Source organism: Xenopus laevis, chromosome 2S (genome assembly GCF_017654675.1).
Source record: "Xenopus laevis strain J_2021 chromosome 2S, Xenopus_laevis_v10.1, whole genome shotgun sequence".
NCBI lineage: Eukaryota > Metazoa > Chordata > Amphibia > Anura > Pipidae > Xenopus > Xenopus laevis.
The window spans coordinates 129,222,093-129,247,913 of NC_054374.1; the positions used below are offsets into that span (position 1 = coordinate 129,222,093).

The 25,821-nt window shown below is 39.1% G+C and overlaps 1 protein-coding gene and 1 long non-coding RNA gene across 2 annotated transcripts in view; one reads left to right on the forward strand and one right to left on the reverse strand.

Moving 5' to 3' along the window:
• Positions 1-5,184: 5,184 nt before the first annotated feature.
• pa2g4.S (proliferation-associated 2G4 S homeolog) lies at positions 5,185-24,464 on the reverse strand. Its single transcript, NM_001090524.1, has 13 exons — positions 24,144-24,464; positions 17,574-17,702; positions 15,001-15,106; positions 12,992-13,061; positions 12,413-12,505; positions 10,161-10,224; positions 8,718-8,796; positions 8,189-8,267; positions 7,959-8,092; positions 7,148-7,242; positions 6,117-6,244; positions 5,817-5,870; positions 5,185-5,371 (listed from the first exon to the last, which is right to left on the reverse strand). The coding sequence occupies exons 1-13, from the start codon at positions 24,229-24,231 to the stop codon at positions 5,318-5,320; spliced, it is 1,173 nt and encodes a 390-aa protein (NP_001083993.1). The 5' UTR covers positions 24,232-24,464; the 3' UTR covers positions 5,185-5,317.
• Positions 24,465-24,748: 284 nt separating this feature from the next.
• LOC121400678 overlaps positions 24,749-25,821 on the forward strand; it is a 37,040-nt gene continuing 35,967 nt past the window's right edge. The window contains exon 1 of the long non-coding RNA XR_005965903.1: positions 24,749-24,851. This is a non-coding gene — a long non-coding RNA (uncharacterized LOC121400678). The remainder of the gene's footprint in view (positions 24,852-25,821) is intronic.

Below are 25,821 nucleotides of genomic sequence, written 5' to 3' on the forward strand. Positions count from 1 at the left end.
TGGGACCAAAAGTGTCATCCAGAAAACAGAGTAAGTTAAATTGAAAAAATAAATTGAAAAATTTAATAAAAGGAGAACTGGCTTAGCACGAGAATGGTTTGCCAAGTAAGAAAATTGTAATACTACACACACATTATATGCATTCAATGGTCCTGGTGTTTCATCAATTTTTGAAAAAGTCTTCACTCTTGGCCTCCCACATGAAAGTGCTCCCCCCCCTAAGAAAAAGATCAACTGCATCGCCAAAGTATTCCAGGTGCAAACAATACAGTTAAATACCCCCCGCCAGAAGTTAGCCATTATTGGAAATTAGTGATTCTTTTATTTTGAAATATTGTCAAGGGGCGCTATTTATTACAGTATAGCATGTGTCCTTTAGTAATCAAAATCCTAACTTGATATATGGGCTGATAATATACACTCAGGCTAGCACGCAAAGACTGAGAGGGCAATTAAGGGCATGTATCCACACCTGTGCCTTTTTTTTTTTTTTTTTAAATTGTAATAAGGGCTTGTACAGACTAGGGGTTTTGCCTGTACTCTCCTGCATTTAGTTTTACTGCATTCCACCGCAGGACAAAACATAGTCAATTATTTTAAACTAGCTGTACTCACAAGGACGCATGTAAACGCCGAACGGAGGCTGAATGCAGCATGTTGCGTTCCACTTGCGTTCGGCCCTTACATGTACCTGTGTGAGTACAGGCCCCTTTAAATGAATAAGTTGCGTTCCTACTCCCCTGCAGCTAAATGCTTTAAAATGGAGAGCAGGTAAAACCGCACATCTGTACAAGTACTAAATAGTCAATACGTTTCTTAGTAAAAACTGTAAAAGAATCTGCAAGAAAAAGTAGTTCAACTTTATAAATCAGGAAAAGGATATGAAAATATCCAATGATTTGAAAGCAGACAGTACCATTTAACATTAAAAATTAGGGGTTTCAAACAGACCAAATAAGATTTCATTCACAACTGCTAGGAAAATGTGTTGGGGTGCAAAGGAAAACCCACAAGCAACTTATACTGAAATTCAAACTTTTCGGCAGATACTTGAACAAAAATAGGCTACATTGTAAAGTAATTCACCAAACACCTAGAGTAGCCTCAGAACTTCTAGAACAAAAGCATTTAGAAGGAAGAGACCAAATTAATTTCATGGTCACAACCAAAATCTCTGTATTTAGAAGCACACCATTCCTAATGTAAGGCATGGACGTGGATCTCTGTTCTTTTGGTTTTGTATAAGCTACATTTGCACAGATAACTTAGTCAAAACTTATGACAAAATGAATGCAGTACATTATGAGAATGTACAGGACCAAATATGCATTCATCAGCACTTGGACTCTCCAACATAACAATGAACCAAAATATAGTCAAGTCCACCCTTCAGTGTCTGCAGCAGAAAATAGTCAATTTTATGGAAAGGTCATCATTGATTCCTGACCTCAACATCATTGAGCCACTTCACAGGAATTTACAGGACCTGAAGGCTTTTTGCCAAGAAAAATAGGCACCGTTACAGGATCAGAAGATAATGGGACTTATTTACAATTATCACAGACTGCACGTTGTTATTGATGCTAAAAGGCACAACACAATATATTGATCATTAAGGGTATACCAACTTTTCACAGAAAATGAATTTGTCCTCTATGCAAATGGTTTAGAGGAACAATTCAGTGTAAATATAAAAACTGGGTAAATATAGGCTGTGGAAATTAAAAAAAATGTTTCTAATATAGCTATTTAGTAAAAAAAAAAAAAATGCAATCTATAAAGGCTGGAGTGGCCGGATATCTAACATAATAGCCAAAACATTACTTCCTGCTTTTCAGCTCTCCGAGTTAGTCAGCAACTTTAAAGGGGGCCACATGGGACATAAATGTTCAGTGAGTTTGCAATTGATCCTTAGCATGAAGCTTAGATTCTAAAACAACAGTTATGACCCATGTGCCCCCCCCCCTCAAGTGACTGATTGGTAACCAATCAGTGGAAACTGCAAAGCAACAAAGTAGTGTTCTGTTATGTTAGACATCCAGTCACTCCAGCCTTTATACATTACATTTTAGGCTCACTAACTATATTGAAAACATTTTTTATTTTGAACAGCCTATTTACCCAGTTTTTATACTGAACAATTCCTTTACTGTGGGCTATTCGGTGAAGCCTAATAGTTCCAGTTGAATTACATGTAAAAAATATATATTTTGTTTGCTTACTCCTGGTTTCCTAAAAAAAATTAAGAGATTAGAAATTTCTAATTGATTTTACAAACAATTTGATAAGCATTTCATGTGACTCACAGAGCAATATTGGGGATATGGTCACTTCATGTTTTGCACACAACAAAGTGCCTGCAATAGGCCTGTGCCACTGCCCTGGCAAATGCTTGACCAGAGACAAGAATAACACAAAATAAAGTTTGCAGATCATATGGTACCAGACAGCAATTTTTCAGTTTATTTCAGATGAAAAGGGGGTATACATTTAGCAAAGAAATGTCCTACATATGCTGCAGACACTCTTCAAAAAGAACAGTGTATTCAAAAATGTGCTTGGAGTTAGTCATTTCACATCCAGATTCCCAAACACTACAAGCTCCAGAAGGTTAACTAACAAAATCCAAGCAGCCCCTATAAAATAAGTATGATAGCAGTAGAGACACATAATAGTGGCGAAAGACTGATTTACACATTGATGCCCATGATTACCAACAGATGTAGCGCTTACACACACAGGCGATTATTTCTGTGTTTTTTCAAACACACACGAAATGCGAAAACCTGCATGTTTTTCTCTCGGTTACAAACATAACCCTCTTCTATTGATAACTGAATACACGTCAATGCATGCTGGTCTTTGTGAGAAAAATCCCCTTTCACGCATTCCATGCCAACTACTACTTAAAAAGCAAAACAAACATTGGAAATGTAACGATTTAAAAATGTAGCTCTTCTACAACATTGGTGTTGGATGGAGATGAGCCATAACATACTTAAAAAAAGAGAAAATAAAAATCAGTACTACTTTGCTACATCCATTATATACAATAAGATCTGTCCTTGGCATGTTGCAAACTAGATATCAGGTTGAAAGAGAATTGTAAATGAAGTCCTACTGCCTGCACTCCATTACATTTAATTGCTATGACTAGAGTCAAGCTGAAGTGTGTATCTTAAAACCTGGCATTCACAACTCACACTGTCCAACAAATTCTTTTGTTTCATTTGTTTAACTAGGTTTTCTTGCTCTACTTCAAGGACTTGTTTGAAAATCAGATGATGTTTTAGATCAATATTAGGGATGCACCGAATCCAGGATTCTGCCTTTTTCAGCAGGATTCAGCCGAATCCTTCTGCCCGGTCCAAATTAATCCGAATTTGCATATGCAGAGGGAAATTGTGTGGCTTTTTGTCAGAAAACAAGGAAGTAAAAAATGCTTTCCGCTTCCCACCCCTAATTATATGCAAATTAGGGTTCGCATTCGGCCGAATCTTTCGCGAAGGATTCGGGGGTTCGGCCGAATCCAAAATAGTGGATTCGGTGCATCCGTAAAAAATATAGAACCTTTTAAAGGGTTCACAAACTTTCACGCTCACTTGAATTATATCTGTTGAATTAAATCAGAATATATGAATGGAGCTGCTTGGTTGGACCTGGGATTGGTCAAACCAAACCACCATATACAATAGGTTTGCACTGATATATATATTATCAAGATGATCATAATAGGTTCAAACTTACCATTTGCATCTCTTAATCATTAAAAATGGTTGCACATTTAATTATTAATTTTGTAATCTCTTCAAGGGTAACAAATTGGAGCCCAGCAGAATGTGATTCAAGACTAAGTTCACTGTAGTATAGGAACGAGAAAATAAATGACTTTTGCTTATGGGCAAATAGGAGTAAAAGCTGATGAAATGGAGGGATTACAAAAAAGTGGCCAGTAGCTGAAGAATGCTGAACAAAAAAAACCAACAACCCGTTGATTCAGCATTGCAAGTTATGCATAATATTTTCCTCATCATACTAAAAAAACATTTTAGTACTTTAAAGGAAAACTATAATCCCAAAATGAACACTTGAGCAACAGATCATTTATATCATATTAAATGACATATTAAAGAATCTTATCAAACTGGAATATATGTCTAAGTAAATATTGCCCTTTTACATATCTTGCCTTGAACCCCCATTTAGTGAGGGTCTGTGTGTTGCCTCAGAGATCACCTGACCAGAAATACTACAACTCTAACTGTAACAGGAAGAAGTGTGGAAGCAAAAGACAGAGCTCTGTCTGTTAATTGGCTCATGGTGATCCCAGGAGGCAATTTTCGATTCAGAATTACCCAATGACACATACTACTAAAAAAGTATATTATTATGAAAATGGTTTATTTATAAGAAGCAGGGTTTTACTTATGAGCTGTTTTTTTTTTTTTTGCAATATCTTTTTATAGAGACCTACATTGTTTGAGGGGTATAGTTTTCCTTTAATGTCCTTTTTTGGTAGTGATATTTATCAGACAGTCACTTAACTACAATTGTATAAAGGGCTTTTAGAAATTCACAAAACTGATGATTTTTCCCAAAGATGATTCCATGGGTCTTTCAACATTTTTCTGGCATTTGTGTTTGGCATGTGTACAAGGTCCATCTGGCCATCAATTTCGTGTATTCCACTTTAGTCTGCGAATGCTCCAGTTAGGTTAAAAAAAGTTGGTCAATCCATGATATATTTGCTAATTTTCTAACGGACATTATCTAAAAATGTGCCTGGCATGCTATACCTTAAGACCCCTGTACCACCGCAGAAGCAATGGCTTCAGAACAACTCACATGAGTATATTAGTGCACACAGTAAAAGTTTAATTCCTCTACATCACTGGTTTAACAAGTTGTAAAACCTGCCACATAATCGTCTGCAGGCTTTTGACTGAAGAGTAAACCTGGAAGGTGGCGTGTTCCATTTCTCTGTAACAATATCTGTATAGAAAGAGGGGCTAAAAAGACTGATTTGATGCCTGCTTTTATTTTTTTGTTTTATAGTGTGTGTATTTTGTTTAGTATGAAATATGTCTTTGAATGTCCAAGTTTGCATCCAAAAGGAAAGTGGGGATCCGACATCCAAACGCACACTTGGCTGCCCAGACTGAACAGGTAGAGAGCCTTTTTAAATTTTTTATTTTTTTTTCTTTGTTTCAATTCATGTTAATTGTCAGGATAAAGAAGGGAGAGCCAAAAATAACGCAAGTACTAAAAAATATTAACTGGCAGGTCAAAGTCAGACACCTCAGAGAAAAGCCTCCTTTCACTCAGTGCCTTCATTTTCTTCAGCAGTGGCATTTTCAGCATTTTTTGATGCCTGCAAAATACAAATATTAATGAAACAAATTGTAGTTTTAGTCCATTATGCAAAATTAATGTCATTCCTAGATAGAAAAAAAAAAAGGTCAAGCATCCTCCCACTCCCTAAACTCTGGAAACTGGACTGTCAAAAGGCTCTGGTGCTATTTGGCCATCTATATAAATGGCCAAAGCATTCAGAAAATACAACAATTCAGATATGCATGGATGCCTAACACAGTTAATGGTATAATTAATGAAACAACCAATCAACATGGAGATTCCTTACACAACTAAAAGAATCAATTCCTATATAGAAGCAACTAGACATCAAATGAAAAAATCTTATTGAAAAAAAAAAAAAATATCTCGTTTTGTTCAGGTTAAAGGTTTATGCTTATTGAGCTTAAGTCGTATGTATATCTATGATCTAATGCAAGGAAGTGCAGTCCTCAAGTCAATACCTTCTTTTTCTTCTTTTTCTGGGTTTTCCGACTTGCTGAACTTTGCAAAAGTGCCTGTAAGCAAATCCAGAATTTTTAAATTAGATACAATTAGTTTTGTGGATGTTTTTTATACATTCCAAAGGAAAAAACAAAAATACCAAATAACCTTTATGGAATACATGAATGACTGTAAATGGAACTCAATTATGCATGCTTAAAGCAGTATTTTTTAAATTATGCATCCCCAAAAGTTTTACTGCAAGAGAACCTGTAATCAACAGTGACTTGATATATGTACAGTGGTAAAGTCTCACCCACCTTCAACTCAGAATCTTGCACCTCAAGCTCAGATTTGTACAAATCAGGTTCAAAGGGGCCGCTAGTTATCCTCATAGGACCATTGGGCATTAAGAGAACAGTGAACTTGTACTGAGCTACATATTCACCTAGAATAGAACACAAAAAAAAAAAACCAACTCATTTTGCAAGTTAAAACAGTGTCATAACTTGTCTTCCATAGAATTACAATAACTCCCCTCCTTATAGTAGTCTCCTACTAAGAAGCATCAAGGGAGCATTGCCTTTCCCTAGGGATGTGATGAACCAAGCATATCATTAAATGTAAGCATACCATTAACAAGGTCCCCATCTAGGTTTAGTCATATCATGTGTAGTTAAACATTGTAGACTGTCAATATAAAATATAAACAATTCAGCATAAAAATGTTTTAAACTGCTTTTACATTACATCGTTGGGTCAAATACAAGTTCCCCTGCTGTGTCCCTGTGTCAACTTTGAATGGAGTATTATAAAACAAGCTATGTTGTAATATCATCAAGACTTTCTCTACACCAGTGATCCCCAACCAGTGGCGCATGAGTTGCTCACCAACCCCCTGGATGTTGCGCTCATTGGCCTCAAGAAAGCTGCTTCTTTTTGAAATTCAGGCTTGAAGGAAAGTTGTACTTGCATAAAAACTAGGGATATTGCCAAACTGAGCCTCCTGTACACTGCTCGCCCACATGAGGCAACCAAATAGCCCTTTACAGCCCTTATTTGGGGTGCCCAAAGACTTTTTATGTTTGTGGTGCTCCCAAACTCTTTTTACATTTGAATGTGGCTCATGGGTAAAAAAAAAAGTTCGGAAACCCTTGTTCTACTCCATGCAGGCCAAAACCTTTTTCCTAGCTCTAACCAGAGACAGTACCTTATCCTGCATTTTCCAGTGATTTTTTAAGATAATCAAAATGGCAAATGAGTAATGCACATGCATTCACACATTTATTACTTATTCACAAAAAAAGACAGCAACAACCAGTTAGATACAGACACAGATGTCCATCCTTACCCTCCTTTTCATAAAGAACATTAAAAGGTTGAAGAAGCTCGTGTTTGGCGCATTCCACAACTCCCATTCTTGCCTTCTTTTCATCCTCAAATGCTCTGCATAGAATAATAAGGTAGAGTCAAGAGCAAGTAAACTATATTACATGACAGTGCAAATGCACATGCAATAAAATACGGTTACCGACCTGAATGCAAACAGAGTATGGGATAAAAATATATTCAGAAATGACCTACAGTGAAAACCAGGTCAAAATAATCAGAGGATCCAGAGACACAGGCTGCTAAAATTATTGGCAAATCCAGAGTTTTCCCCTAAATTCACATTTGGTCAATTGACAGACTGGAAGTTAGGTTCAAGTCAGGAAAGTCTGTAATTCCAAAAGCCTGTATCTCTGGATCTTATGACCATTTTGTCAGTAACTGAAGGAAACTGTGTATTTTATATATTTTTTTCATCCTGTGCTGAAATGCATCAGCATAGGTGAATGATAGCTCCTTAATGATTAAATATAAAGCATTTAATTTTGTACACAACATTAATAGTTTTAGGCACTATGATGGACAGCTATATAGTACTAATCATTCTAACCCTTCCACTCACTGTACTACCCAAATTACATTCCTTATTCCTGCTTTCCTTTTTAGTGCTAGATAGTGTAGAATAACTAGCTAAAAAGAAAAAAAAGCCTTTACAAATAAAATATATTAAAATCAATGCAATACCTCTGAAGGATGAAATCCATACTTAGTATGATGTACATTTCAAGATTATGCAGCAACAGATCACATAAAAACCAAGGACTCTGTAGTACCTGAGAGTGAATGGCATTGCATCAAAGCGCCTCTCAACTTCACTGAAAAAGGCACGGGAGGTTTTCATTTTCAAGCCATACTGCTTAGTCGGGTCCCTTTTGTAAATTGTTGTTCGCTGTCCAGCATCCCTTGCCTAAACCAGAAACAAAAGAAGGTCATTATTACTGCACGTTTTTGAGGAACTTAAGAACACTTGTACAAGTTTCATGGAATCTGATGAGTAACCTACCTTTCCCTCTCCAGTGCTAATAAGAACATCTACAGCGTAAACTTCGTGGACCTCAAATTCTGCTTTTTCATGGTCTTTCCTAAAAAAGTAGAAATGTTTTAATGCTTGTTGGAACTCGCATTACTATTTCGATACACATCTTTTTTTTTTTTTAAGCAAACAAAGTGAAAGTTTCAGGTAAAGCTGTAAAAAGCTGTATGTTACTCATTTCTCTTACTAGCAAATAAATGTAGTGTAACATGCAAGCTCGGGGGGGGGGGGGGAATAAATCCTCTTTCCAAATTTAAAGTATATAGTAATACTGAAACATTTTGCATTTTTACAGAAGTTTGCGAGCATTAGCCTATGCTAACTCAGGTACAGGTATGGGATCAGTTATCCAGAAACCAGTTATCCAGAAAGACAGTCTCCCATACACCATTATCCAAATGATGGAAATTTATTTCCTTTTTCTCTGCAATAATAAAACCATAGCTTGCACTTGATCCAAACCAGGATATGATTAATCCTAGAACAGGACAACACTCACTTTTGCTGGTCAGTGGGGTTCTGAATGATAGTCTTTTCTCCATCAATGACATGCTGCTTTAGCTGGTGAGAAAGCATTCCTGTAAAAATAGGCGATAGTGATGAGGCACAGGGTCAGAAGCACAAAATGCTGTCACAAACTGTGGCTGATAATAAATGGGTTAAACACCATTTCATGCCTTCAATGCAGGTAGTTCCTCATTCTAGTGCTTTGGCACAGGGATGCTTAAAGGGATCCTGTCATCGGAAAACATGTTTTTTTCAAAACTCATCAGTTAATAGTGCTACTCCAGCAGAATTCTGCACTGAAATCCATTTCTAAAAAGAGCAAACAGATTTTTTTATATTCAATTTTGAAATCTGACATGGGGTTAGACATTTTGTCAATTTCCCAGCTGCCCTGAGTCATGTGACTCATGTGCCTTCACTTTAGGAGAGAAATGCTTTCTGGCAGGCTGCTGTTTTTCCTTCTCAATGTAACTGAATGTGTCTCAGTGGGACATGGGTTTTTACTATTGAGTGTTGTTCTTAGATCTACCAGGCAGCTGTTATTTTGTGTTAGGGAGCTGCTATCTGGTTACCTTCCCATTGTTCTTTTGTTTGGCTGCTGGGGTAAAAAAGGGGGGGTGATATCACTCTAACTTGCAGTACAGCAGTAAAGAGTGATTGAAGTTTATCAGAGCACAAGTCACGTGACTGGGGGCAGCTGGAAACTGACAATATGTCTAGCCCCATGTCAGATTTCAAAATTGAATATAAAAAAAATCTGTTTGCTCTTTTGAGAAATGGATTCAGTGCAGAATTCTGCTGGAGCAGCACTATTAACTGATTCATTTTTTTCCCATGACAGCATCCCTTTAAAGGAGAAACAAACCCTTAATAAAAAAACCATAGACCCCCTCCCTCCTCCCCCCCAGCCTAGCTGCCGTGCAGATTCTGTCCAGCGGAGTTCAGCGCTTCGGTAATCTTTGGAATGAGACCAGCGATTCTGCAATTTACGGTGCATGCGCAGTTGACGCAAAACAGACAATTGCTCCAACTGCGCATGCGCTGGATACCAGGAGTTTTAGATAAGAAGCATCTGGATCCCTGTAGGATGGGTATCTTTCATGTAGTGTATGATGAATGCTTCTTAAGACATTAGAATTATACGAGAGGTGTTTCTTAAAGGTTTTAAGATGTGCTACATTAAATGCATCCTCTGCAGAGCAGCTTCTCTATTTTTGAAGGAACAGACAAATCAGTATACCCTTTAAGAGGAACAAGTTCTGGTAATTCTAATGGACTTTGAAGAATTGCATTACAAAAGTAGAATAGAAGGATTAATTTTATGTAAAGTAGCCAGATTAAAGGAAATTGAGAATCTTTGTTTAATTTATGATGCATTGATTGTACAATAATGTAAATGCATCATCAAGAAATACCTTAAATGAAAAAGGATTACCTTCTATTGGAGTACATTTAAAAGATGGGGAAATTTTATTCCATGCTTCAGTCACTTGCGAGTTCTAAAGATGAAGGAGAAATAACAGTTCTGAGAACTTTGCATACACTGCAGAACCATCTAATCACCAACAATAAGGAAAACTGTGGTAGCCAACACAGGAAATATTAACTTGGGTTATTGCAGTTATTAATGGCAGCAATAATGGGGCGAATATGTCAAAGCACTGTGACAAACAAAACTGGTGGTTGTTTCTTTTTACAGAAGAGTGGCAAACAGGAAAACAAAGCAAGCAATTTTATTTGGGGATCTTCGCAAAAAAAAAAAAAATGTCTTTCCTTTAAGAGCTACAAAGTAGAGTATAGGATTAGTTATCCAGAAACCCATTATCCAGAAAGGCCATCTCCCATAGACTCCATTTTATCCAAATGTTTAAAAACAATTTCCTTTTTCTCTGTAATAATAAAGCAGTACCTTGCACTTGGTCCAAACTAAGATATAATGAATCCCTATTGGAAACAAACCCAGCCTATTGGGTTTAATGTTTACATGATTTTTTAGTTGACTTAAGGTACGAAGATCCAAAATATGGAAAGATCCGGTATCCAGAGAACACCAGGTCCCGTGCATTCTGGATAACAAATCCCATACCTGTATGTGCAAAGCATACAGCCTAACGAATGTATTCTACTTATCAGTGCCATTAAACCATCCTAGGTATTCAAAACTTTATTCAGCTTTATTTATATTGAATCCAGTTTGCTGATCCCATTCCTGCGAGGAAGCAGAAAACCACAGATTGGCTTTTTGTCCACTTAGTGTATACACCAGGGGAGTAACGGAGGTTCAGTGCTGCATCTGCTGCAGGGAGACCTCTTCTGGACTGCATTCTGGCGTGACAAGGGGGGGTCTGGGGTAGCGATGCTGCACAGTCAATCTAAGGATCTTTGAAGTCATCCGTGAGCGCAACTTGCTATACGGTCGGTACAATTAATATTCCTTTTGAGGGTCACACAACCGCTACAGAGAGCGGTGGATACAGCACCTGCGAACTGTTAGCAGCTGTTGGCAATACACGTTGCGATATTTACATCGCTATTTGCGACTATCTGGACTGTTTAATCGCCACTGCTTACTACAGGTGAGATAACCCATCCCCAGACCTATACAGACTCCAGCATGCTTAGAAAGCATTAACCCAAATATCGGAGTTACTTGAACACGGGTTTACAAGCATTAAACACTCAGGTGTTTACCCCGCAAATCTGTTCCATATCATACAAAGTAGGGGAATACTTGCATGCTGTTTTGTCTACAAGCTTTGGAACTTTTTCCTTATTAGGAACAAGATGGATTCACCTAACTGAACCTAATCGAGCCAAGGTGTTCACAAGTGTAAATCCACATTCTTGTTCCAGAGCTCCTCCATCATTTCTCCTATTACCAACGGATCATTTATTACCATATATAACAGCATGCAAATTTTTCCCTTAGCTGTTTGATATAATCAGCTTTTGGGTTTTTTGTCCTCATAGAAGGGATCCCTTCAGTTTTATATGCAGCGCTGCTTATTTTTTTTAAATGTTTTTAATTTCACTTGTTTAATATGGCATGGTGGTGAATAAAAATCGCTTTTTATCTTATTTTGACACATAATCATCTACAGAGTATAGGATTAGTTATCCAGAAAGCCATTATCCAGAAAGGCCATCTCCCATAGACTCCATTTTATCCAAATGTTTAAAAACAATTTCCTTTTTCTCTGTAATAATAAAACAGTACCTTGTACTTGATCCAAACTAAGATATAACGAATCCCTATTGGAAACAAACCCAGCCTATTGGGTTTAATGTTTACATGATTTTTTAGTTGACTTAAGGAACGAAGATCCAAAATATGGAAAGATCCGGTATCCAGAGAACACCAGGTCCCGTGCATTCTGGATAACAAATACCATACCTGTATAAGCAAAGCATACAGCCTAACGAATGTATTCTACTTATCAGTGCCATTAAACTACTAGGTATTCAAAACTTTATTCAGCTTTATTTATATTGAATCCAGTTTGCTGATCCCATGCCTGCGAGGAAGCAGAAAACCACAGATTGGCTTTTTGTCCACTTAGTGTATACGCCAGGGGAGTAACTGACCCATGTGTAATTACCCTAAGATAGGATAGGGGTATGTATTGTGAGGCTTTGTGCTGTGCACATCAAGCATCAGTGGCAGAATTTTAGATGGAAAGTTTTTACCTGATTTCCTGGTTTCACAAGACGCAGGGCAGCTTCTACACAAAGATGGGCTGCTTTGATGACATCAGCTTTACGTCCAGTCACCGGACACTCCTAAACATAATAGTCTCCACTGAGTTTACGTTTCCAAAGAGAGTAAATAACTGACTTTTTTTATTTTTATTTCAATGCAATTTATGAAGCAGTACGTCTCAAGAAGGGGGCAATTAAAGTGACTGGCAGGTTTCTATGAAAATCAACAGTCCGTATTGCTAAAAAACTGAATGGGCATGTAATTTCTTTCTGTAGAAAACCGAGCCTGAGCCAGCCCAAGCAGTTATAATGCACATAGTGAGCTGCAGGAGCAAGGCTGCTTAATTACAAAGGCTGGGCTAAGCACAATTCTCTCACAGGCTGAAATACAAATGAAAGTAGCGGCATAGCTCTCCAAGATTTCTCACAATGGCTTCTTTAATTTAACATAGGACAGTTTCATTATTTGTTTCATCTTTCTTTCTTTGAAAGAGCCAAACTTCCCTGAAATAATATCCACATCTAATGTAGCTGTTCCACTGTAATAGCGCTAGTTAAAAAGTGTACCTTTGAGGCTCCAACAACAAAGCTGTGGGCAACATTAGCAATGAAGCCATCCACATGAACTCCTAGATCGCTGTAAAAAAATAAATAAAATAAAATAAATATGAAGATGATAATGGGAGTGTGCATTTAATGCTCAAGTGAGGGCAATTAAAAGATTGTTTGAAAAAAATATTTTAAAATATAATCTAAGCAAACCTGCTTAAAGGAATTTACTTTGCTTTTAACGTTAATGACTAGTGGCACACAGGTCAGTTCTCTGGGTCAAGCACAACTGCCAGATGGATTATGGCTGTAGAAAATCAGAGCATGAGCTAGATCATCCTATCTCCTTGAGGACACTGAAAAAACAGACTAGATCAGTAGCAAGCAGTGAAGATGAGTCTTTTTCCTTCGAAAAAATAATTTTTTTATGTTCTGTAACTGTTTGAAATATGGACTGTATGGTTGATAAGACACAGGTATTAACAACCATGAATTTTGGTTTGAATGTCAACCTTAAGGGGGAACTATCGCGAAAATGAACATTTAATATAAGTCCATCATACTGAAATAAGAAACTTTCTAAAAACAGTCAATAAAAAATTCTTTACTGTTTCTGAAATAATCAAGTTTATCTTCACTATCCCTCTCTCAGCATCGGTTTCTTTTCATTCTGTCTTCATGCAGCAGTTGGGTGTCAGATATTCATTGACAGTTAGATCCAACATATCTTATAGGGGGGCTTCCTTTCCTAGCAGATGTATTAGAGCTCACTCTATTAAAATCACCAGAAATCCTATCTCTTTACATGCAGAATTTGTGAAAAAGGCAGTTGTTAGATTTTGTTTGTACTGGAATCAGTTATTTGAGTGAGCTCTAATTCATCTGCTAGGAAAGTAAGCCCCCAAAGTTAGCACAAAGACTGAAATGCTATACAGGCAACATAATGATGCTGAAGCCAACATTGCCCCTATATAACATCATGAAGCTTTGGCATTGCTGAAGTAATCCTAGGGGGGTTATATTCTCTACCAGTGTGAACATGATCTAAATAATCGCTAAACTATGTTTCTGCTATTAGAGGTTTATTACATACTTAAAAGTAACACCAAAAAAATTAAAATATCATGTAGTGTTGCCCTGCATTGGTAAAACTGATAGTAGTGTTTCTGAAGCAAACGCATCAGTTTTACCATTGCAGGACAACACTGCATTATATTTTTATCACTTTTAAAAAAAAAATATTTTTTGATGTTACTGTTCCTTGTAACCATAAATTGCAAATACTGAGGAGAGCAATCCAAAAGCAGGTTTAGTGCTACAAAGTAATTTATTCCAGACTACAATAAATGTAGTCTGGAATAAATTACTTTGTAGCAGTAAACCGGCTTTTGGATTGCAATTTATGGTTACATTAACAGACCAGCAGAGAGGTCTAAGAGGATAGAAGCATCACAGCATTTAAAGTTTTGGCAGTGCACTGAAGTATTTGTTTTGGCAGTTGCTGTTCCTTGTAACAATTATAAACATCCCCTTCAAGAACAATTGTTTTAAGCTAAGCTGAACCTAGTATGTTTTTGAGTTACAATCTTTATATAAGATAGAGAGAACAATGCAAAAGCAATATTAGTCAGCTGTTAATATTTGACAATTAGATAAATACACGTGTGGGAGGAAAGGTATAGATGTTACTATGCCTAAATGAAACATATATATAACATAGCTCACTATATCAATCAGTGCTATAAAAGCTGTAACCAGTAGCAGGTATCACCCCTCTACTTGAGTCTTTAAAATGAAATTTAGACAAAGCTTTATAGGCAAGTAAGCTCTTTTATTCTGCCTTCATCTGCAGGTTTGCATCATTGAGATGCATTCAGATTCAGCATAAAGTTTGAGAATTACTATGACTTTCTGAATTCCCTATAATGCATCAATAACCTGGAGAGTCCTATATACTTAAAGCCAAGAAACATACAGGTTAGAGAGAAAGGATTCACTTAAGGCAGATAAAAGACAAATCCTCTTACATTTTCACAAGATCCCCATCCTTGAGCAGATAATCTTGGTCACTTTTCAGAGGTGAGAAATGACACACACAATTATTTACAGATATACTTGTTGGGAAAGCAATCCCTGCAACAAAAAAGGGGTATAGAACTGGATCAGAAATGCTATACACGAGATAATCATGAGCAAGATACACAGCATTTTTTAAAGAAACTGTTGCCATGTATGCATGTTCATGCCATTTACTGAAATTGATCAAATAGCTTGCATGGAATGCCGAAGAAGATACCCTGGCAAGAATCTATTATGCTATGTGATTTGGATTTATTAAAGTAAAGAGACAAACAATTGTTTTATTCAATATAGAATCAGCTGCTAAGGCTGAATGAGTATGGGGCGGCAAGTATACTAACCAATAACGGATTTAGAAAACAGATGTTTGTACATTACATATTGTAGTACATAAACACATTATAGGAAGCACAGACCATATGAAATGGTTGAAGGTTTGAATTTGATTAAATAAGGAAGATTGCAAATTGCCTCCTAAGAGAAGTAGAATAGTTTTGACTCTTCTGAATTATCCCCAATCACACGAATAAATACGTGTCTCTACTCAACAAAGATTATGGGATTTATTAATCTTAAGGTTTTTTTGTTTATCCAGTAGGTTTTAATGTTTTATTTATCTAGTATTAAATACTAGGCCAGATGACATATCTAAAGGGATCCTGTCATCGGAAAACATGTTTTTTTCAAAACGCACCAGTTAATAGCAGCAGACTTCTGCACTGAAATCCATTTCTCAAAAGAGCAAACAGATTTTTTTATATTCAATTTTTAAATCTGACATGGGGCTAGACATTTTGTCAATTTCCCAGCTGCCCCTGTTCATGTGACTTGTGCCTGCACTTTAGGAGAGAAATGCTTTCTGGCAGGCTGCTGTTTTTCCTTCTTAATGTAAAGGTGGCCATAGACACACAGATACGATCGTACGAATCGAGGATTCGTACAATTTTCGGATCGTGTGTGCCGACATTTTTCGTCCAGCAGAGATCGATTGTTTGGTCGATCGGTCAGGTTTGATTTTGACCCGACCGCTCCCGCCGGAGCCCATGGCACATCGTAATCTGATCGTTCAGCCATACGGACGAACAATCAGATTACCCCCGATATAGCCATGCCTGTTAATGGCATATCGGGGGAAAGATCCGCTCGTTTGGCAACATCGCCAAACGAGCGGATCTTTGCATCTATGGCCACCTTAACTGAATGTGTCTCAGTGAGACATGGGTTTTTACTATTTGGTGTTGTTCTTAGATCTACCAGGCAGCTGTTATCTTGTGTTAGGGAGCTGCTATCTGGTTACCTTCCCATTGTTCTTTTGTTTGGCTGCTGGGGGGGGGGGGGAGGGAGGGGGAGGGTGATATCACTCCAACTTGCAGTACAGCAGTAAAGAGTGATTGGAGTTTATCAGAGCACAAGTCACATGACTTGGGGCAGCTGGGAAATTGACAATATGTCTAGCCCTAACTATTAACGGATTCATTTTGAATTTTTTTTTTTCCCATGACAGTATCCCTTAAGCATTGACACATTTTTAACTACAAGGATAATGCCACACATTATGTCCACATGAATGGTTTCTGTCTGTGCAAATGGGCAGATTTCAGCCAGAAACTGCATGTCATTGGCTTAGTTCACATGGGATGGCATCAACTGACAACAAAATAGGCCACATTCAACACTTGCTCTTAGTTAAAGGGATACTGTCATGGGAAAAAAATTTTTTTTCAAAATTAATCAGTTAATAGTGTTGCTCAAGCAGAATTCTGCACTGAAATCCATTTCTCAAAAGAGCACACTGATTTTTTTATATTTAATTTTGAAATCTGACATGGGGCTAGACATTTTGTCAATTTCCCAGCTGCCCCAAGTCATATGACTTGTGCTCTGATAAACTTCACTCTTTACTGCTGGACTGCAAGTTAGAGAGTGATATCACCCACCTCCCCCCCCCCCAGCAGCCGAACAAAAGAACAATGGGAAGTTAACCAGATAGCAGCTCCCTAACACAAGATAACAGCTGCCTGGTAGATCTAAGAACAACACTCAATAGTAAAAACCCATGTCCCACTGAGACACATTCAGTTACATTGAGAAGGACAGCAGCCTACCACAAAGCATTTCTCTCGTAAAGTGCATGCACAAGTCACATGACCAGGGGCATCTGGGAAATTGACAAAATGTCTAGCCCCATGTCAGATTTCAAAATTGAATATAAAAAACTCTGTTTGCTCTTTTGAGAAATGGATTTCAGTGCAGAAATCTGCAGGAGTAGCACTTTTAACTGATGCGTTTTGAAAAAAAACATGTTTTCCCATGACAGTATCCCTTTAACAACTGTTTTTGCTACAGCTGTATAATGCCATTACTCAGATGTGTGCCTATACCTTAAAAAAGGGAATACATGTCTCCACTGGCATTTATTAGCAGAAAAACAGGCCTGTGTGCCCTATGCTTTAGGGCATTGTCCTTCTTGGCTGCTTATAAAGTCATGGTTTGTTTGATTAGACAGCGAAGCAATCAATACCTTTTTTCATTTCCTTCTCCTTTTTGAAGATTTTCCCGGTTTCCTCCATAATCATTGCATCACCTTTCTCACACAAATTAAGGAGTGAAGCCCCAGCTGTTGCTGTATCCACCAGAGCACGCAGTACCCCTATACAAGAGAAAGCAAAGTCAGTATATAGGAAAGCTTTCATTTTTGAGAGGGCAGATAACTGTGCACTAAATACTTTGTTATGTGGTGGCCACACAGATATAAGCTGCTGATTTAAGTCCTTTAGACCGATTCAGCAGCTTATGTGCACCTTCAGACAGGCCTCCCAGACAAATACGTGGCCAAAAATCAGCTAGATATTGACTAGGCAGCTTTGATTTTCCCCTCGATCAAGGTTGCATCGTCTAGTTGACGCGGTCCTTGTTGCGACAACGTCCATTCCCGTCTAGGGCAGAATGATTGGATTAATACAATATTGCCCTGCCTTTGGTGGGCGTATTGGGGGAAAGATCTGCTCGTTTGGTGGGCTCACCACACAAGTGGATCTTATAGCATATGGCCACCATAAACGTTTGCCCTTACAGGACAATTCTTTACCTTTTGAGTAAACCACATTATCAAATGTAGAATGATACATTTAAAATGAAGAGCCACCAGCTAGCCGATTCTACCAACCAGTCTACGCAAAGAAGTCTGTCTCTTTCTGTACATCGGTTTCAGATATCTGAAACAATGCAAGTCAACAGCTTCACTCCAACTAAGACTCCAAACAAATTAAAAGACTAGACAGAACCCTTTGTGTAATAAGTTGCTCCTTGCCAAAAGCTTAGCAAAATCCTCAGCTTCGGCAAAGGTACAGTGTAGGAATGCATTGGGGTTCTCAGTGGACTAGTGATTTGTTTTGATTGCGCTCATAAGAACAGGAAGTAGACTGTAGCTTTACTTTCAATTTCAGATTTTATCTGGTTTAGTGCAAGAAATATCAAAAACCATACATACAAGTACACATACAGAATGTCCAGTATAAGCTCTATTCAACTAATTCTGAAAAATGGGGTAGAGTAATCATCTAATGTAGCAAAGGGACAAACATCGCTGAAAAATGGCAGCAGTGCAAAGGTTACAGATAACCTTCTAACAACACATTTACTATGCATTTAACATTGCCATCAAAGTGAGGAGGTTGCTTACAATTTAATAAACATCTTTTCTTTTTCCTCAGTGTATAGAATGTGGATATAATTATGCATTAGTACAATGGTTTGTGGTGTGTGATTGCTGCATGCAGAAATGGTTATAAATGCTACCTGCCACAGGTCAGCTCACATTGATGAATTTTCCCTAAAATCTAGCATTGTGCACTTTCCGGCAACACCTGTGCCATCATCTAGTTCTATCTAGCATATTAATAGTGCAAAACATGACTACATTAGGTGCTGGAGTAATAAGTGTAGGCTTTCCTTTTGTGAAAGGATTTTAAATGAGCTTGACTTGCAGCCTATCACTTACACATGGGCCATGAAAACCTGGCAGCTGTCAAATAGCTCATTTACTAACCCCACCCACACGCCATGGACTTGTACAACCAGCTGGCAGTTGGGAATAGAGACTGTATAGGCATGTTTTAACCTCTTCATTGCTAAAGGTTATAAAGCATGCCTTGACTATCAGAAGTGAGAGTGGCAAAGAAAAGAAGGGGAGAAAGTGGAAGTGAATACCATAACTTGTTGGCAAATATATGATATTTAGTAACAAAGAACCAAAGTGCTTTTGAGGGCAAATATACACTTAGGAGCTTTGTCTGTACTATAAGTTATGTTCAGGATTGAATGCATAGTGTGAACGAATGCCAGACACAGCAGCAAGAATGTACCACATAGAACACTCGTTACAATGGTGTCATAAAGCCGCTTATTCCCATGATATGCACAAATTGTTCCTGTACCACTTTTCTCTCAGGCCAAGAGAGGAAGCAGTTTTAACCTGCACACTTCTGTATATCATAATCAGTAAAAGACAACTACATTCAACACACGGCACAATTCCCTTTTGAATAAGTTGTACTGAAGCTAGTTATACACAAAACACTAGCTTTGCCAGGAAACTAGTAAGGCCTACTGTTGCCTAATTAAGTAAAAAAAAGTTTTAGAATTCAAACTGCCACCTTTTATATTCATGCCAAACAATGGGCTTTCAATAAAGCCTTCGAGAAATAGTCACCCTCCCACTTAGGGTCACCTATGAGACACTGGGAATCACTTTATTAAAACAAAAGCACCTACTCTGTGTCCTGACATTTTTAATCCTGCAATACTTTGGTGATCACTCCAATGACATCTCCTTTACTAGGAATACTAAACTCAGACAATATAAGGTGCACAAAGCCAGTGTGTACTACTGTTCTTAACGCCAACTAAATTCTCTATACACAGGCTGGAGTTATATAGAACGTTTCTCCTAATTGTATATGGTAAGAGGCTATTGTGAGTTATGTATGTGGGGCACAAATATCAGTTCAGAACTGCATATATATTGCCATGAGGTAACACAATGCCTCACTATTGTTAACTGTGATATTCATAGGATGGCAATAGCTCCCCTGTTTCAAAGGAATACTGCCCCCAGGTATAACAGAAGTGTAATAAATGAAAAACAAGACTACATTACTAGTTGGATACATTAAACTATATGTATAAGATTTCAATTTACAACATTAGCAATTAAATGCACCCATCTGCTTACCTCCAGTTATAGGTTTCTATGGTTAGAATTAACCAAGCTTGTTATGTACTGCAAGACGATCTGTTCCATATTGTAAAAATGCAGAGAACTAATTGTTGCCCTTGTATACTTTAATGCAGTTAAAAACTGCCTGCAATTACCAACCAACCTTCTACTTGGCTCCAGTCTGCCCTGGTTACCACTTTTACCACCATTTTACATTTTTCAGGGGACCAGAAAAAAAGGTGTAAAATCCAGGAAAATTCAAAATCAGGGAAATGTATTAAGTATATTATATGAGTGGGACCACAAGATAATGTAAAATGAGGGGAAACTTAAAATCAGGAGATGTAAAATTGAGGTTTCACTGTAGTGCAAATGAAATTCCTCAGGGTACAAGTGCTGGAGGGAATGGATCCATTAGAAGGTAGCATTGCAGTAAAATTCAGGTTTCAAAAAGGTCAATTTTAGAAACGTAGTATTTCTGATGTAACCACTCTATTCTTCTTATTGAAGATGGCTAGCTTAGCAGTGATAATAGTAAACCTTAATTTATGGCATGCCCATTCATCATCCTCTGCAACACACAATAAAGCCATCTGACTTTAAGCTTTCAAACTACAAACAATCGATCCCAGGAGTATCACATTTGCCAAGTTTCACCTGCCCTGTGCAATGCCTAAAAGGCGTCCATTCAAGTAGAAGTAAAGCTACGGTAGCCCAAAATTCTAGCCCTGACCCTTTATGGAACACCAGAAGTCAGGATGCTGAACATTATTCCATACAGAGGCAACCTTACTTCTGATGATCTGTGAAGAGTCAAGGCTGTATTTTCAGGCTGCTGTTCGGATCCAAACCAGGATATTTTTTAATGATGTTTTTATTGCTTACATGTAGGGATGCCGCAAATCCAGGATTCGGTTCAGGATTTGGTCTTTTTCAGCAGGGTTAGGATTCAGCCGAATCCTTATGCCTGGATGAACCGAAACCTAATTTGCATATGTAAATTGTAGGGAGGGCGGGATTTCATGCAACTTTTTGTTACAAACTTTTTCCTTTCCCGCCCCTAATTTGCATATGCAAATTAGGATTCGGTATTCGGGCGGATCTTCCAAGATGGATTCGGCCAAATCCAAAATAGTGGATTCAGTGCATCCCTACATACATGAGAACAGAACTCAGCCAGTAGGGTAGAACAAAATTTTACAGAGGAAAACAGGGTCAGTGGGTTCTCACTAACAGTGGACTAAAGAATTGTACAAATGGAGGCTCACGGAAAATATATATTCCTGCAACTAATTTACAGGTACCCCCCAGCTTGCTCTAGTGCTCAATTAAATTCCTTAATCATTCATAAAATATGGGCTGGTGTGAGTAGTACCTGGCTCAGTACACAAATGCTGGACAGCACTCTCTTGCAAAACGGAGAATCAAGGAATAGAAAAATTAAATACTAAAAATAAGTTTACCCTCATTATTTATATAGTGCGATTATTTGCCAGAGCTTTACAAAGTAAGGCAATGCAAACACAAAACAGAACAGTTTACATATACAAACAATGATTGCACAGAATTATTTTGGCCCAGGTAACTAAGCAGGTACAAAATGAAGGTTTTATTTATTTATTATACACAAAATGTATTTATTTAAAAAGCAGCAGAATATTTCCATCTATAGTCTACCAAAAGTTAACAATTTGGCTTCCCCTTTAATATGGAGATCTTGGCGTTGCCCAAGTTTCTTGGTGCACAGAGATTTGCACAGTGGCAGTTCCTCATTATAATTTGGGGAGTTATCTATTCTAAAACAGCAGCAAGTTCTCTTGAGGGGACGAGTAGGTTGTCATTTGGGGGTCAGGTGGAAGGGACCCCTGTAATTAGAATGGACAGTACACCAGATTTGGAGAGGCACTGGCCATTAGGGGCAGATTAATGAATAGGCTCCTAGGAACACAGAATTAGGGGCACATCTATCTTTTTCAATCTTTTTATTTTCTTGAACTCACTTGTAGTCATTCTCCAACTTTTCACTGTAACTTTGTGGGGCTCATTTATTGCCCTATGGCAACTGTGTGGAAGTGTGGTAATGCAGAAAAGACACAAGAAGTCGTAGCACTTAGTTGCTGCAGAGCAGGTCTGGACTGGGATTCAAAATAGGTCCTGGCATTGCAAGTACATAGAGGCCCAAACATTCAACATCTTACAGCAGCCCCTCTGGCATTTGCCAGAACCCACAGATTGCCAGTCCAGGCCTGCTGCCAAGGGTGTACAGTGTGTAATTAATCAGAAAACACAGTCTAGCACAATCTTCATCCCAATTTGAAGAAAAAAGGAAAAAGAGGTGTAGAACGCCCCCACCCGAAAGTTGCTGGAAAAAAGTAAATTGCACCAAGAGTGTCCCCATCTGCACTAATTCCTCCCCATGCAGTAACCTCTGGCAAACAGAAATGTGCTACGCCTCACTGCACTGGAGCAAGTATCATTTAATAATAGTTTTGACCCCCCCCCAGTATGTAGTTGGTTCCAGGGTTGTGGTTTTCCAGCCAAATTCGGCTATTAATTCAAAGCCCAGGTGGGGTTTGAAAGTGCAAAACAGCCAAGGTTATGGATTTGGGATACTTTATGGGCCTTTGTCCGGTTTGTACTTTGGAAACCAGCAAAAGTTCTCTTGCCCTAATGTGCCAAGCCTGCGCCTCCCAATGCATGTTGGGTAATGTTTTTATTAACAATTTGCCTACTGCCAAGTTTAAGGCTACAATGCCCAGCATGCAATGAGACTGACTTGTGTAGAAGCCGGGAGTTACCCGATTTTGGGCTCTGTACCCCAGTCTCCCGTCCCTTTTAAGCATTCTCTGGTGACTTTCCTCAATTTCAGACAATTTTGAGGCAAAAATCTGCTGGCCACCAAAATGTCTAGAGGTTGAGCTGTTTTACCAATATTTATAGAAATTGTAGATGTATTAGCTGGACCTCCTGGGGCCCCCTCTGTAGTTACGCCCCCAACGACAAGTTAAACTGTCTGATTTTGCTTCATAGAAAAATTAGAGAAACTTTTAAAAAAAGCTTATTTTTTAATATATTCATTAATTATTTTTTTTAGACTTTTTTCACTGCAACTATCGGGCTATTTTTGGGCTACTTTAGAAGTGCCTCTTGGCTAGCTTTGGGCTGGTTATGTAGCCGACTTTGGTTGGTTTTGAAAATTAGACCCGGCATCCCTGTTGGTTCCCACTTCCTACAAAAGCTGCTCGACATTGTGCCTTGGGTCTGAGCGCTAAAGCAACAAGCTGAAGTATTCCCAAAGGCCCATAGTTTTGTGCTGCTTCGTTCAAGTTCACCCGCCCCTTCTCCGTGTTATCCGACCCTGACGCGCCCCCAATGCGAGAGAGAATAAAGCGGCACAAGTGCATGAGGCAAATAGAGACAGAGCGAGCACGTGGGTTCCCGGCCTGGGAAACAGAAGGGTGTCGGGGAGACACATGGCAGCGTTACACGTGCGTCCCCTCTATTCCCGACTGGCGTCTCCTTCGTTGTTAAAAGTAAAGCGCAACTCCCTCCAAATACCCCGCCAGTCGACTGTGTCGGGAAATGTAGTCCAACAACCAAAAAGTCCAAGGTTGAAGTCACGTGCCTTAAGGGGCCAGAGCGGGATAATAGAGGGCAGCAGTGGGATGCGTAGTGGCTTTATTCAGTCTGACACGGGGACTTTTACCACTGTGCCTGGGAATGAGACAATAAAGACATGTGTCCCACACTCTCTAGTGACCCTCCCAGGTGGCACTGAGTGGGCTCATGGCCTGCGGAACCCGTTCCCTGGCACCTAGTGTATTGAAGCCCGACTTCCGAGCCCCCCAGGGTTCCCCACTGCTTGCTACTCACTGTTGGCAATGTCGCCCCCCATCTTGTACTTGGTGACCACCAGGTCCTCCGCGATGGTCTGCTCCTGCTGTTCTTCGTCACCCGACATCTTTGTGGGCCTGTGACAGCTCTTTCACCCCTTCCTCAGTATCAGCAGTGGCAGCGGCTGTGGAGGCGACGGGCAGAGAGAGCGCGAGGGCGCTGGAGGCGGGAGCACAGAGCCCTGAGCTGAGAGGACGGGCTGACCGCAAGGCGCTCTGGGACATGTAGTTCACAGACACCGTTGAACGTCGTCCAGAATGCAGGGCAATGAAGCCTATACGCTGAAGCACATGTCACTGCATTTGTTTCCGGGGCTTGCTGGGAATTGCACTGAGAACGAGGCAGCTGAATAACAAGTAGCGAGTCGGTGTGAGGCAGCTTTGGGTCTGACTGTATGACAAGAGGAGAGGACAGCCGTGACTGAGCGAAGCACTACAACTCCCAGGAGACCTGCCCTCAGGGAAATAGTGGCGAATAGCGTCTCTCATCTTGTCTCTGTCGGGAGCACCACCTTTCAATGAACTTCTCGTTCCTAAACTTGCCTCTTCCAAGCCACACGTGCCTGCTTGTTGGGTCAGTGAGCAGCAGCGACTCAATATAAATATTCCCTGTTATTGACATTCCATTGCGGCTGTTGTAGTCTGAGACTAGTTCCGTGAGACAAGCAGTCTGACACATACAGGACAAGTAAGAAGTCCAATTAGTATTAATTAGCATTACTACTGTCTGACTGAAAGTTTTGTTATGTATAAAAAATGTGTCCCCACAAATGATGTCCCTGTCATGCTAACAAATCCTGTTGTCCAGTCTGGCATAGGGGGTGCCTCCAGGTTCAGTCATACCTCCCAACTGTCCCTTTTTACGAGGGACAGTCCCTCTTTTGACAGCTCAACCCGCAGTCCCTCATTTGTACTGGAAAGTCCCTCTTTTCTCTGCACTGAACAGCCAGAGAAAGAAACAAAGTTTCTCACTTAATTGGCTTTTAGCAGAGAGCCCAGAACAGCTAACAGGTGCAAATAAGATACTTTTGTAACAATTTTGAGACACAAAAACACAGTTTAGATAAGGAGAAATATTTTCAAACTTACATAACTTGGCAAATTTTGTAAAACGAACATGGTAATTAGGGGGTTTGGCCACAGAAAGGGGTGTGGTTAAAAAAATTGCTGCGCTACGTGCGGGAAAAAAATTTTTGTCCCTCTTTTTACTTCCAAAATGTTGGGAGGTATGGGTTCTAACCTGTCTTTTTATTTCATTCTAATATCGCAAACATCTGTTCTTTTCTTCCAAACAAACACACTTAGGGGGTTATTTTTATTAAGGCACTATTTTATCATGGCGTCCCTTTTGATGGCAAAAACCCAAAAAAGATGTGATGTTTTTGTGCTTTATTATGCCCCGAATCTGTTCCAAATCCAAAAACACAAATTCATGTAAAAGTCAATGGCAGATGTCCGCAGAGCCTGGCCAGGCATCCTAGGCAACTTGGCTGCCTGCGGCGCCGGCTGCGCATGTGAGTAGCGATTGTGCGTGCATGCATGCACAAAGACATTGCGCGCATGCACAGGAGCACAATAGACAAAGAGAATGCAGTGGCAGTCGGGGAGAGAGGGGACTGGACATGGGGTAGGGGACAGAGAAGGTATGAGCCTGGCAG